At 30.5% G+C, this 15,238-nt stretch overlaps 3 protein-coding genes across 3 annotated transcripts; 2 read left to right on the plus strand and 1 right to left on the minus strand.

Moving 5' to 3' along the window:
- The first annotated feature begins 681 nt into the window (after window positions 1-681).
- On the plus strand, window positions 682-4,341 carry LOC113517052 (tetraspanin-7-like). Its single transcript, XM_026901573.3, has 5 exons — window positions 682-873; window positions 2,080-2,268; window positions 3,019-3,180; window positions 3,630-3,758; window positions 3,846-4,341. Exons 1-5 carry the CDS (start codon window positions 796-798, stop codon window positions 3,999-4,001), a joined length of 714 nt encoding a protein of 237 aa, XP_026757374.1. The 5' UTR covers window positions 682-795; the 3' UTR covers window positions 4,002-4,341.
- A 370-nt stretch (window positions 4,342-4,711) lies between these two features.
- LOC113516954 (general transcription factor IIF subunit 2) lies at window positions 4,712-6,549 on the minus strand. Its single transcript, XM_026901462.3, has 4 exons — window positions 6,124-6,549; window positions 5,827-6,038; window positions 5,450-5,575; window positions 4,712-5,150 (listed from the first exon to the last, which is right to left on the minus strand). The coding sequence occupies exons 1-4, from the start codon at window positions 6,428-6,430 to the stop codon at window positions 4,980-4,982; spliced, it is 816 nt and encodes a 271-aa protein (XP_026757263.1). The 5' UTR covers window positions 6,431-6,549; the 3' UTR covers window positions 4,712-4,979.
- Window positions 6,550-6,838: 289 nt separating this feature from the next.
- Window positions 6,839-13,873, plus strand: LOC113516662 (TBC1 domain family member 25). The gene is made up of 7 exons (XM_026901118.3): window positions 6,839-7,104; window positions 7,319-7,524; window positions 7,948-8,176; window positions 9,913-10,094; window positions 10,608-10,746; window positions 10,922-11,052; window positions 11,143-13,873. The coding sequence occupies exons 1-7, from the start codon at window positions 7,063-7,065 to the stop codon at window positions 13,448-13,450; spliced, it is 3,237 nt and encodes a 1,078-aa protein (XP_026756919.2). The 5' UTR covers window positions 6,839-7,062; the 3' UTR covers window positions 13,451-13,873.
- The last annotated feature ends 1,365 nt before the right edge of the window (window positions 13,874-15,238 follow it).

Here is a 15,238-nt window from a genome sequence, read left to right on the forward strand (position 1 = left end):
TATATATATATATATATATATATATATATATATATATATATATATGTATGAACAATGTTAACAATTCTTATAAAAAAAATATGTCAAATACACTTTTATTCTACGTACCTAACCTTAGAAAAAGAAATTTCAAAATTTACAAATGAAGCCCTTTCATATGCCACCACACTTGGACTAGTAAGTCAATTTTAAAATTTTTACCCCCTAAATAAAGAAAATAAAAATATTTTTTTCAATTATTTCCATTGCAATATGTACAGATCAAAGATATGTAAAACTATCCTAAATTTTAAATCGATAGTATTAGTAGTTTCTGAGATATAGCGTTGTGAGAGATGGACGGAAAAATGGACGGATGACAAAAGTCTCACCACCTTATCTATTTGTGAAACTTATTAGTGTCTTAGTTTATAATCCTAAACTATATCTGTTTACCCTAGTGTAGTCCTGGTTTTCCGGTAAATAAATAAATAAGAGTTCCATTGTACCTTTTTGGTGCAGAACCCTAAAAATGTATCTTGAGATGTCCTTTATATATACAAGACAACTTGCTCAAATAATAGTTCTTCAGTTTTGTTTTAAAACCAGCCGTACATTTTATATTTCTAGTAAACGTCAGCTGAAGGCCCTCAGAAGACCTAAGATTAAAAGGTCACATGCGCAGTAAATTAAAACCCGCCCTAGCGATCAGTATAGAGCGCAAAGCAAAATATCAACATATGATTCCCGAAAAATGTGTTCATTGTGAATGAAGTTAAAAATGTGAAATATAAAATTAATAATTTTTCATTTACAATGGGGAATCAATTCAAGAACGTGGCTGTTATAGCTTGCTTGAAGACATTTTTGTTTGTATTCAATGTTGTGTTTTGGGTACGTACCTATTACTAAACAATACTTGTTTACTTGAGTGTATTAAATTCAATCTTTTCATTTATTACCTGATTATTCAGAAAGCATTTACATATCGAAAATCAATAAAAATGTTACATATTTTTTAATTTTAATTTACTTACCATTTTATACAATTACAAGTAGCAGCAAATAGCACCTGTTGTTTAACAATTACTGAGATAGATTCTGTGAAAACAATGTTACTATGAAATTAGCTGTCCAGGCAATTTTATCAAATGCGAACTCGTTCTCTTTTTGACATGCTATTCGAGGATTATACTAAGTAAAAATCTGAAAAAAAAAACTGAATTCCGTATTAATTATTTTTTATTGATGAGACGCAAATGGAATTGTAGCTAAACCTTGCCTTATACGATTGCGAGGTATATGTCGGTTTTTTTATGTATGATAATGGAATGGTTACTCCGCCTGCGCTATCGGTATACGCTGGCGCGACACCAGTGATAGATGATAGGTGAGGATGAAAGCATGTCAGTTAGCCCTTCGTGACGAATTTCACAAGAATTCACCGCAATAGTTTCCAGAGGAACCACGTGGAGGTCGACCTGATAGGGTATGTTGTTAATAATGGGGCTGTTAGATTATCCCATTATTAACAATCCCTTCCCCCCGATATCTATCGGTGGGCCCATCGCAACTAATTTACCAGAAATTAATTACAGTGGTTTCCATCCAAGAAGGACCGCGTTGAGATCGACGTAATAGAGATTATTGCTAGCAATAGGGCGATTCAAATACACTGTAACGCCTCTGAGAGCTAAGGCGTCATGGTCAAATTACAAATATAATCATAGGCGTATTTAGAGGGAACACAGGGTAGGCCGTGCCCATCCTATCCATCTGATGTCCAACACAAAATGCAAACAAAGCTTCACAAAGACATGTCTAAGTATACATATGCGCCTTTTTTAAAGACCTAGATTCCCTCTGAAAAATAAACACGCTAATGCTTATAATTTCACGGCCGAAAGTGTAGAGTTTATACTAGAAAAAAAAGTCCAACTATTAATTAAATGAGGGGAATAAATTAAATACATACAAATAGATGAAGCGAACACATCACATTAAATTTTACTAATGTCATAATAATAAGATACCTAATCTCATCAGTTTTGGCAACTATAGAAAGTAACTGCCTATTTAAAAAAAATCGTGAATTTACAGATCACGGGCATTCTACTGCTAGTGGTGGGACTCTGGGCGGAATTCGACCTATATAAATACATGGAACTATCTTCAGAGTTTTCCGGAACGGCTCCCCACGTGATGATTGGAATCGCTGGTCTGATTGTTCTCATCAGCTCTATCGCTTTTTCATGTATTATTAAAGGACAACCTGTGTTACTTTATATTGTAAGTATTATTTATATAAAATATTATTGTAACTTATATATCTATAATAAAATTGTAACTTGTAGATGCCTTATATAGATACTTAGGAGATAAAGAATACAACAAAATCTCTAGAATTAAATTATCAATTTGATATTAAGGCGAAATAATTATTGTATTAGAATTGCGTCAAAACTGCTTTACATTTCATTCGCGATGATCCATATCAAAATTGTTTAGTTGCTAAATTATCTAATAAAAATTATAATTTAAGGGCATTCTCTGTCATATCATTTTTCAACCAACTTCAAAAATAAGAAGACTTTTTGGTTGTATTTTTTTATGTATGTTACCTCATAACTCCGTTAGTAACCGACTTGGAAATTCTTTTTACTTTTTCAGGTAGAATAGAATCTGTAAACATATCTATTCGGATATGATTACAGATTAGTCCCATAGAAATTTTCATTCAAAATAAATATCACAAATGAATTCGAGTTTTTTATGGGGAACAATCTAATTGTCTCTCCGTATGTTTGTTCCGGCATCACAAAAACTATAGCACCAAATTGGATGCGGTTTTCAGCGCTCTACTACCCACCTATTAGTCACCAAACAACTTACTTGCATGCTCCAATATTACCGGTCACCATAACACCAAGAATAAATCCTTCTTGGAACTTAACTTTACAATTAAAAATTTAGGAAAATTGAAAACCTTATTTTTAAAGTTTCTTAAAAATTTAAGCTGATGTTGTATCTCCTTCTTAGTATGGTGGATTCCTAGCATGCATATTCATGATGGACGCAGGTGTTGGCGCATCAGTGGCATGCTACCGAGACACTTTTGCAAAGGGCCTGTATGATGGATTGACACAAACTCTCATTTCCCAAAATCCACAAAAAACCAACTTCGATTTGGCACAATCGACGGTAGGTACACAACCAGAATAACTATCTGTGTGTGCAATTATACTTAGTAAATTAGCAAGGTTTGATTAGAAAACTGCAACCTATAAATACAATCCCATTTGTACTATCCTACTAGTTATTATACTTGTACTAATCATAAGTGGGCCAAAACCATAGATTATTATTATATATACTAAGAGGTAGAACCATAGGCGTGCCTAGAAATTAATTTTATAGAAAGGACAGGGAGATAACGAGAACGGATAATGTTCTCACAAAGAAAAACATGCAAACATTAAAATAGAAAAAATAAAATATTAAATAATTACATCTATTCTTCGTTTAGAGATACCCCTGCTTACGCCTTCGTAAAGATGATGTTCTCTGCTCTTTTGATCCTGAATTGTTATTGTCATATTTCTATTAAAACTATAGATAATAGGTAAATGAATGTTTCCTCTTGATAACAGTTGCATTGCTGTGGCGTGTCCAACTATACGGATTGGATGAAATTATCACCACAAAGAGTGATTCCGATCTCCTGTTGCTTAGACCCGAATCACTGCATCACAGCCAACTATAGCGACGTCTACCAAAGGGTATGCATATTACATTCTGTGATATTTAAGCCTACTTCATTAAACTTGTTATAATGTTACTGTTACAAAAATATTCTATAATTACAGGGTTGTTATGAAGTTATAGTGGAGTATTTAGAAAATAACATGGATGTATTAGTCGGCATTGCAATTGGAACTGCGTTACTGCCCCTAATCGGAACAATTCTATCGTGCAGCCTTGCTAGTTATATCAAGAAATCCAAATACGACGTCATGAATTAACAACTCATTAAGGGTTCCCAAACCTTACAAAACTAATCTCTCAAATTTATGACTGCCTCTTTGACTGATTTTTAATTTATGTGTATTAATAATTACAAAAGTTACAACATTAATGTAATAGGATATATCATTCTTTAAAAACCATTAGCATCCTTTTAAGGGAGTGTTCTAAGCATAAAACAGAAAAAAGAAACAAGTTAGGAATACATCCAAAAAATTTGAGCTTTGCATACTAACATGGCGTGTTCAGCTGTTGAAATATGGGAGACTCATTTTTTTTGTTTTAAATGAGTTTATTTGAGAATAATGATTTATTCCAATAAAACATCCTAAATGCTAATGATTTTTATTTTCATTAGAAACAATGCATAAGAGTTTGTCCAGAACATTTAAATACACCTAAATGTTTATCACAAGTCAATCGCAAGCATTCTAGAATAAAAATAATTTTTATTCAAGCAATCTTAATTATAAACACTTTTGAATTTTTTCTTATAATCTCTTATCTTTCTACCTCAGCAATTCTATTATTAGTATACTAGATGATTCTACAGATCCCCGTGCTTTATTCCCGTGAATCAGAAGAAGATATAAAGTCCTATATATCTTATTTATTAAGTTATGGTTATTGCAGTTAGTCATAATAGTTAAATATATTTGTAATATCATTCCAAAATGAATATTAAAAATATATATCAATAAATGAATCATAACATATGTATTATTTTATTTTACCTATTTAAATTAACTAAAACATGAGTCATATTAACAAAATATTATATTTTTGCTTATAATAAACATAATTACATACAGTCTTATACATAATAGTCCAATTTTGCAAATGAGAATGTCAAGATTCAGAGAATCACAAAATTCTCATGACACAGAAAACTTGTCTGCAGTAGTACTATCTTGGCATGTCCATAACAATATATAAAACTACACTTCACAATACAAAATAAAACATTTTTTTATGATTTAGTCACTATCAGAACTATTCTTGTCTTCCTTAGTTTCGACAGGGACTTCTTGTTTGTAATGTCTGTACTCTGGTTTCAGTTCCCACATATTCTTATGTGGATTTTTCAAGTTATAATTACACACTTCCTTCAGTATTTCCTTCAAATATACTATAGGCTGTTTTGTTATCTAAAACGAAATTATAAACTTTTAATTTATATTTATATAAAATATATGTTCATTACAACTGTTATGTTCAAATTATTTTATATACTAAAAATTTATAAAATATTACATATATTGGCTTCAGTTTTAACTACATTTAATTATTATATTATTATTTTCTCTGTGTAATATTTTCTTGTAATTGTTTGTATTTATAATAAGTTTACTATTGTAATCTTATAGAGGAAACAAAAAAGAATATTTATCTATTTATTACATTATATTAATAAAAAAAAAAACATATTCTCAGTAATTGTAAATACCTTCTGTAAATCTTTGATGTTATAATATTGATGTTTCTCAAATGCAGCAAACAGCATATTAAGTACAGCATCTTTGTCATCACGAGCCTTTTTGCCCTCAGCCTTTTTCTTCTCTTGATACTCAATCTGTAATACCAAATTATATATAACTATGTGATAAAAGTACTAACAAGCAAAATAATGAGGTCTATTTGATGATAAATTATTTCATGGTATATGAATATCTACAAATTATTATAGATGCCAGCCAGTAACTTAAAAACAAAATTACATGTAACCTGCATTACAACACCTCTCTACTATACTATCTTTACTATCTATAATTTTATTTAAATTGTTTGCTGTCAATATACAGTTAATATATATAACAAACTTACATTATGTTTATGATCGGAGATTGGTTTGAAGTTCTGTACAATTCTATCCAATTGCTGAACTTGACGTTGGGGCATAGAAGCTTTCCTGATAGATTCTGATTTTAATCTATAGTATGTGGGATCTGCATATGGTCTACATTCCAATTTTTGTACAATACGACCTTCCATATAAAGCTTTTCTGATTCAGGTATAACAGCATCTGTGTTTGAGGCTGGAATAATAGATAAAAAATTATAACCCACCAAGTCACCCACTGATCCTAATTTCTGTTACATTAAATAAAAAACAGTACTCACGCACTACATGAGAAAATACACCTAATGATTGTCTTGTCACATTGGACACGTCAAGACGATGTTCTTTTGGTATACTCTGCTCTCCAGGATCTTTAAGACACAATACTGCCTCCGACAAGGATAGTTGAACTTGCGCCTTTTGACCAGGTACGCGAGATATTTTTAACTTTCCTACTTCGATATTTCCCGAAGCTTTATCCCATTTATTTGCTATATATTTCGGTACCTTAACAAGCCATACACCCCGGCCTGTATTTGACAAATCTAATTCACGATCAATATGAGGTACATTATTAGTATTATTCATGATATAATAAATTTATGTAGATTCCTAAAAATTCTATATATTTAATATATTGTTCTATAATACAATATTCATCAGCTAACAAACGTTAACAAATCACCAAGAGAAAGACAAATAGTTTGTAGAAAAATGTCAAAACTGAAATGTCGTATGTCAGTGTCACTGTCAGCCACTGTATTATTTAAGAGTTAGGACTACCCTTTATAAAACTAAAAAATAATCTATATACTCACCTATAACTATCAACAAATAAGTAAATGCATATTCGTAGTGTTTTATAGCTACCTTATTTATAGTTTTTAAAACTAGTCAAGTTTAAGATAAACTTATTGTGCAATTATAAGTATTGCAAACAGGACTCAGTGTTAATCTATGTTAGATCTAGAACATAGGTAGCCTCTTTAATCTGTCAAAATTGACAGTGTCAAATGTGTATTCACTGTTGTCTGTTCGCTAAGTTCGCTCGCCATAAATTTTTAGCATTTTCTTTCTTACTCACTCGTTTTGTCCACCTTAATTGTAAATCTTGCAGAAAAGATTGTATCCTTTCATTATCTTCTAAATATTCAAAGCTTTTTTAATTATATCTATGAAGCAAACAAACTACGTAAACAGTATCAAATTGAGTAGCAATAATGTTCGGGTACAGCAAAGAAGCAGTTAGAGTGAAAGTCAAGGTTTGTATTAGTATTTATGAATTACTAAACATTACAAAAGAACAAAAACATATGTTACCTACATATATATGTATTTATACTTAAATATTAATCGCATAATTTGCTATTACATATAAAAAAACAATCAATAATTTTATGGAAATTCCAATTATAAAAATACCTACATTGCGAAGACTGTTAATGAACAATAACATTTTTTTTTATTCCTTTATAGAAATGTGAAGGTAAACTTCAACCAGAACTAAGGAAGTTTTCAGTAGACCCGCAAATAACTTCACTGGAAGTATTGCAAAGTATTTTGGTAAAAGCATTTGATATCAAGTCTGATTTCACTCTATCATATAGAAGTGTGGATGATTATGGCCAAGAAATATATTTACCTCTCTTATCTGACTGGGATTTGGATGCAGCTTTTCTCAAGTGAGTAATATCAAATTAATGCTAATTGTTATGAATGCATTTAAATAAAAATATGCAAATGGAGGGACAGATTGAACAGGTACTACCTATCCAAAGTTCTTCTGTAAAAAGTATAACTAAGCATTCTCCCTACATTTTTTCCTACATCATCATACCAGCCATTAACTTTTCACTGCTGGCTTATGTTCATAAGACTACCTTAAACACTTTTGCTGATAGTTGACAGTCGGGTTGGCAACTGCAGTTAAGCTTTGAATATGTTTCAAGAGGGATGATGCTGCCCTTCCCTTGCCCTCCCTTAGTCGCATTTTATGACACCTATGGGAAAGAAGGGATCCTATTCTATGCTAGGACCACACTGCCTACAGAGTACAAAAATTATAAATAGATTTTAAATTGTATAAATTTTCTTTGTTATTTCAGGGCTCACAACATAGCTCTAACTCAAAAATGTGAACCATGTGTTCAATTAAAGGTGGATATGAAGCCATTTGCAGAAGCATCAGAGGACTGGGAGCCTCCAAATGTGAATCCAAGTGTGCCTATAATAAACCAGAACTCTTACAGAGACAATCCTACTGTAGCTCCCCCAGTGCAACAAACTGAAAAACAAGATGTACAGACGGGCTTTCAAGGGTTAATCATGAACCAGGTTATTTTACATATGTTTACTATTCCATTTCTACTAAAATACATGTTGTGTTTGAACTACATAAATTAAAAATAGTTGACATGACATCTATTAGAGTAAAGAAAAATAATAAAGATATTTTTCATACATATGAATATAATGTGCAAACTATTATAATGTATCTGGAAAATATGGATAATAGTAACAGTGTTCTTGGTCACTGTTTGCATGTGCAGTCAGCAAATAGTCATTAACATCACATATATACCACATTAAATAAGTGGTCAAGTCATTATGTGAATATATGAAATAAGATTTAGTTTTTATAAATATGACCAACTAAAATGACTATTTGGAAGAAATAGTTATAGTCAATTTTTAACTCTTACTTTTTTTCAATATAATTTGTGGATAATTCTTTATACCTACTATGCATATTTTAAACATTCTTGGCACAATCTTTATGCAACAATTAATTTAAAAATAACACTAACAGAAAGAAAAAATCTTAATAGACAATATAATAAAATCAAGTCTTTTGTTTGCTATTTATGTAAAACAAAAATAGTACATTACTGCAGCGGCCAGCAACTGAGGCATTGATGGACGAACATGCAAATGTGGGCCGAGGTGTAGCCAAGGCTTGTATAGTACTTTTCTCAAACAATGCATGGAAATCAAAAACATAATTTTACTTTTTATGTTCAGTGACTAATAATGAATAATAATAATTGTTCACGCGCCATAATATTCCTTTTTTTTTTTTTCAATAAACAGCTTTCTATTTGCAAATCAGTTTGAAATTTAAATAAAACCTTTTATTAGTTACCTCCTTGGTAGCCATGTTTCGAAGTAAAAGGTCATTCCATTTTTAAATTACAGGACATATGAGTTTACATAGTAATTTATCTGGGCGCAAAACACGACAGATATGGATTTTCATACAACTTTTGCTGGCCGCTGCCTGCATGTATCTGGCCAGTACGGCAGTTTTAATTTATCTCAAAAAAGATTGTCAAAATAATGCTCACATTTCCAAGCATGTTTGAGAAAAAAATATAACAACTTTACAAATCATGAAATAGTAAACTATATTAAAACATAATGTTAAATTCTCAGTCTACCCATCCAAAATTTTGTAAAATTCTAAAGAGATGATGTAATTGCTGAAAAATAGACAACAAGATATCCTAAATGGGCAGAGTTAATCTACTCTTCTTTTAACCTATATCTACACAAAAATCATATTTTATATATCTGTATCACAACATGTATAATATTTTATATAAAGCTCTAATTGTTTTATACATATGTTTGGAGGAAACATAGTGTAATATAAACCTTTTTCTCAGCTTATTTTCCTTGTATATTTATATACAATATATATAAATATACAAAGAATACAGAAAGTATTCATGAAAATGACACTTTATCCAAGTAACATATGTTAAAATTTATGCATATTATAAATCTGTAAGGGAACTCATTCCTTATTACAGATTTTTTCATGTATCCAAAAAAAAGTTGTACAGTTTCATGGACATTATTGTATAATAATAGATACATGCATTTTAACCCCCTTATTCATAAAAATGAAAACATTCTAAAAACCTATTTTATTAATTATTAAGATATTTTATTGTCTTTCAAATTAAGTAATTAGTACAAAAGAAAAGGACAATACACAACAATAGCTAAAATAGGTTTATGAGAAGTTTGAGAGAAAAAGGAAATTAACATATTAATACTACACTTAGGTTGAAAAAACATTTAACATGGTATCAAGAGCACTCAATCTATATGAGGACCCGAACACACCCCCACGTCCGCCACTTTCTGACATTGAATTTAGAGCTTTCTTAGATGCAGTGGGACAAATAAATAATCCAACAAAACTCCGTGAAGTCATCTACTGCGGTGGAATAGATCCTAGTCTCAGGTAAATTTCACAAAAATTGCAATTCTAATACAAAATTCTTGAACATTCTCTATTTTAATGTTTGCACAATGACTAATTTAACTCTAGTTGGTTTTGATAATGTATTAATCTTTAAAAGAATTTTAAATATTTATATATTTATGCATAAATTAAAATGACTCCAAAAATCATAATTCCTATAGCTACAGTGGATAAGGAAAATATCTACTGCACTTATTTAAAAAAACTATACTCCCCTTAGACAAATGGCAAACAAATCTATCGAGAGATACAATTTTGTTTGCATACAAATGAGAAAGACAAGACGTAGGTCATTGCTGTTTCACTCTTATTTTATGCCTGCAGTGGTGACATATCTGTCAATAAACACGTTTTGACTAGAAATTGTTTAGTTTAAAAAATTGTCATAATTGTAGGTAGGTATTCAAAATCGTTTAACATTGTTACTTTGCTTTTACACATTATCTAATGTTTGTATTTTCTTAATATAACTATTGTATATTATAATTTTAGAAAAGTCGTTTGGAAACATATTTTAAATGTTTATCCTGATGGTATGACTGGAAAAGAGAGAATGGATTATATAAAAAAGAAAGCTAATGAGTATTACAGTCTTAGAGCTCGCTGGAAAGATTGTATTCAAAAAGGAATGGTAAGTGATATAAAACTTTTTAAAAAATAATGTTAGTATCCCCTGAGAATTCGCATTTTTTTTTTTATTATAATTATTATTTTTCCTATCGCGCAATCAGCAAAAAAATGAAAGCACATTTGTTTTTATGTTAGAGAAACTGTAAAATACTTATAAATATGTTTATTGATTGAAGGTAAACGCTGACTTAACTTATGTAACTGGTATGGTACGTAAAGATGTCCTACGCACTGATAGACATCACAACTTTTATGCTGGCAGTGATGACAATCAGAATATTGCATCTCTCTTTAATATACTGACAACGTAAGTATTTTTTATTCCTTAATGTAAAATATATTCCTTTATCTGAAAAATATCCGTAATGGATGTTACATAATATTGTTCACTTTTCAGATATGCATTGAACCATCCGACAGTAAGCTATTGTCAAGGTATGTCAGATCTCGCTTCGCCCCTATTAGTAACAATGGGTGATGAAGCCCATGCATACATCTGTTTATGTGCTCTTATGACTCGTTTGTATCCTAACTTTTTATTGGATGGAGAAGCTATGACTTTAAAGTTCTCACATTTGACTGAATCGCTTCAAGTATATGACCCTGACTTCTATAATTATTTAAAATCACAACAAGCGGACGATTTATTATTTTGCTACAGGTGGCTATTATTGGAAATGAAACGCGAATTTGCTTTTGATGACGCACTCAGGATGCTCGAAGTTTTATGGGCTTCATTACCACAAAAAACCCCGGCTGTAGAATTATCTTTAAAAGAAAGAGATTTCGATCCTACCTTAGAAGTTGATGATAATCCCCCGCCAGTCAGTCCGTTAATCAAAGCTCCGCGAGAAAATGCATATACAAAAGTATGCGCTATAAGACGTCAAAGTTCCAGTTTTAGTTTAGCTAATGTAAAAGCACCAAAACTTGCTACGTGCAAACAAATGAATCATAGCCTCGATGAAAATGCAACTCGAAAAATCCTCACGAACTCTTCACTTAAACATGCTAAAGAATTCCAAAGTTTAGATGACGCTGCTTTAACACAAAAATCTAAATTAGATAAATATGAAAACAGTTACGACAAAAATAAAGAAAATATTGTAGCAAAGGACAATAAGCTACATTTACGTCAATACATGAAAAGCGTGCCTGAAGATGGAAAAGGTCTAGAAATACAGGACATCACCACAATTGAATGGTCTAGTAGCGGAAATTTAACGAATGGCATACCACATGCTGATATAAAAGGTACACCATTGGGGAGTCAAATCAGACTATTACGAGATAAAATATCTGTTCATAATAATAAATTTTCTTCTTCATTAGATAAATTAGATGACTCTACTGATACAACTAATCGTCCAAAAGTAAAAATGATAAAAAACTTAAATGAGTTCCTTAACTTTGCTACTGGAAGCAAACCTAGTATAAACAAACAAGAAAAATTATATAGAACACATTCCAATTTAGAAAATGATTCATTGAAGTATCCCAAAATCACATTAACAAAAACCTCTTTTGACGAAAATGATTTATCAGAAACTTTAAAAGATTCTAAACCAAATAAGTTAAATAAAAGCATATATTGTGAAACAAACGATGGTAGCAGCCCTGATGATTCACAGGAATACTATCCTATGACTACATCGATGACAAGAGAATTAAGACTTGAGTTAGAACACTTAGATCGTCAAGTATTTGGCCCTTCTTATGTTAACCGATGCAGTATGATATGCGATTCCCCTTCGGATTCAACTAGCTCAGATGAGAAACAAACTAATGATTGTACAGAAATCAAACAAGGTAGAATAACAACCGATACTTTAGACACGAGTACTGAAGCTACTGAGTTAATAGAATCAACAAAAAAGTCTCCCTTACTTGAAACATTAAAATCCAATGCGAGAAGTGCCGAAGATATTTATTTGTGGGAGAATCCTTTGCATAGGAACACCCCAACAACACGTACAACAGCAAGTTGTCCACAAACTCCTGACGAACAAGCAGATCTAGAATTTGATGGTGATACTGGTGAAATATTTGAAGAGCACTCTGGAAAAAAATCCATAACACCAATTCGATTACTAAGAAAAAATCAATCTCTGGAACCCCAAGATTTATGTAAAGATACTAAACATTCCAATGCTCATTCCAGTGAATCTGATTCATCTGATAAAACACTACCAGATACATCTAATAAAGAATGTTGTAAGGTTCAGCAAGGAACTACCAGTTCTTCAAGATCGCATAAGTTCTTTTCAAGTATGTCTCAAGAACTCGAAAATGCAAAAAGAAATTGTGAATCTCTTCTGAATGCTAAACAATCAAATTTACAAAGTGTTGCATCAACTATTAATAATTTTCAAAAGAAATATGAAGCCCTAAAACCGCCTATACAAAAAAATGTTACTGTGAATACCAGCAACAACGACAATATACCCAAATTTACAATTAGCAATCTTCCTCCTCCTTCTGTATTTGGAGGAGGAAATCCTTTCCTAATGTTTCTTTGTTTAACTGTCTTGTTACAGCATAGGGATTATATTATGAGAAATCGTATGGATTATAATGAATTAGCAATGCATTTTGACAAAATGGTTCGAAAACATAATGTAAACAGGGTACTAAATCAAGCGCGCCAGATGTTTGCTATTTACATGAAACAACAAGCTCATAAGACTGGTGACGTGACTACTTGAGTTACTAATTAGTTTTATAAGATATTAAGATCTCTTGTAATGATTTTATTGCTCATGAAACTCTATTTTAATAGTTAATTAATTTTGAATTATAATACTGGTAGAATAAGTGCATCATCTCTCCATCACAAAGTCATCTTCATAACTGAGAAAACATGTCGAAGTATTATTTGTTCACAAATTTTAAGTACGTAATTTTGCTATTAAATATCTATTAGATGTATTACTTATGTTTACACTACTCATAGTGTAATCATTAGAGGGTCCATTGTCCCAAATATTAAAACAAGTTTTACCTTATTCCAAAGATCTATATTATGTAACTTATTTGTGATATTTTTTATAGTTACTAGATTTATTTTTGTAATAATTGTAATTTATAATTTCTAGTTATTAATTTAAACCTAAAATAATTTAGCACACACTATCAAACATAATATATATATATATATATATATATATATATATATATATATATATATATATATATATATATATATATATATATATATATTGTAATTGTAAATGAAATTGCGCACCAATTTCCTAAAATTTTTCATGATCACACGCAAATAAATTAAATAGGAAGTTCGCCAATTTATTTTATGTATTTTTTATTAAGTTCACTGAGAATACAAATAGCGAGATAACAGACATTCAACTAAGCATTTAATTATTGCATTGAAATTAGATTGCAGTGTTTGGTGAAATAATATAAACTGCTTACTCTGCAGACTGTAAGTTCTTACGTAAAAACTGTACATAAAAATCTTGACAGAGAACAATCGAAGTAAAATATCCAAATTCTAGTTAATTATGCCTATTTCAGTATATTTAATAATTATATTAAATTAAAACAATTCCTACTATAGGCACAAGCATAGATGTATCATATGTTTCTGTCGAAAACACAAGTAATCTATTTCTCAATATCCTGCAGTCTGTACATCATCCTATATAATGATTATTTTTAACTCCAATTGTGTACAGTATTAAAAAAATAAATGTAAAATTTGTCCTACCTAAATTTCTACTTTTATTTTTACTGAATCATAACTTACTATACTTATTTAAAATTGTTATTATCTTTATTATTGCAAGGTACACAACTGTTCATTTTATATTTCATGCTGCAAGTTTGTGAAAATAACGTTTGCGATCGGTAATGATGATAAGATGCATTGTTTATGAACTAATTAGGTGCCGCTAGTTTTCTTATAGTTCACTAGGTATGCATAGATATTTGACTGATTTGCTGCCTGCATTTATAATACAACATAGTCCTTAGTACCCATAAAGTCCAAATTAAACCAATTGACAGTTGTGACTATGGCAAGTAAACTCAGAATCGTGTAATATCGAATTTACCTATATTATCCTTTGCTGACACAGTATTTACAAAGCAATCAAATATATAATTATCTAATTTACTGTTTACTATGGATATCGTGGTGTATGTTGGCTGTGTAATCGAATGTATGAGTATTTGTATCAACCAGAGAGTGCAATTATTTGAGTAGTTTTTGTCTAGTCCTTCAAATTCTTCTTGTTAAATAACATACACATATGCGCTTGTATCAGGTAAAAGCTTGGCCTATATGGTTGTTTCTATAATCGCAACTCGATATTTATCTACAACTATAATCAACAGTGATTATTATAAAATGGAATTTTTGGTCTGTAAATAAAATATTACATGATATTACATACATGTTTTTCTTTGTATTATTCTTTCTTATAGGTGGTTGCCATCATGCACGGGGTGATCTCCAATTTATTGTGTATTAG

The sequence above is a fragment of the Galleria mellonella genome, unplaced genomic scaffold (assembly GCF_026898425.1).
Source record: "Galleria mellonella isolate WM207_F2 unplaced genomic scaffold, CSIRO_AGI_GalMel_v1 utg93, whole genome shotgun sequence".
NCBI classification, from domain to species: domain Eukaryota; kingdom Metazoa; phylum Arthropoda; class Insecta; order Lepidoptera; family Pyralidae; genus Galleria; species Galleria mellonella.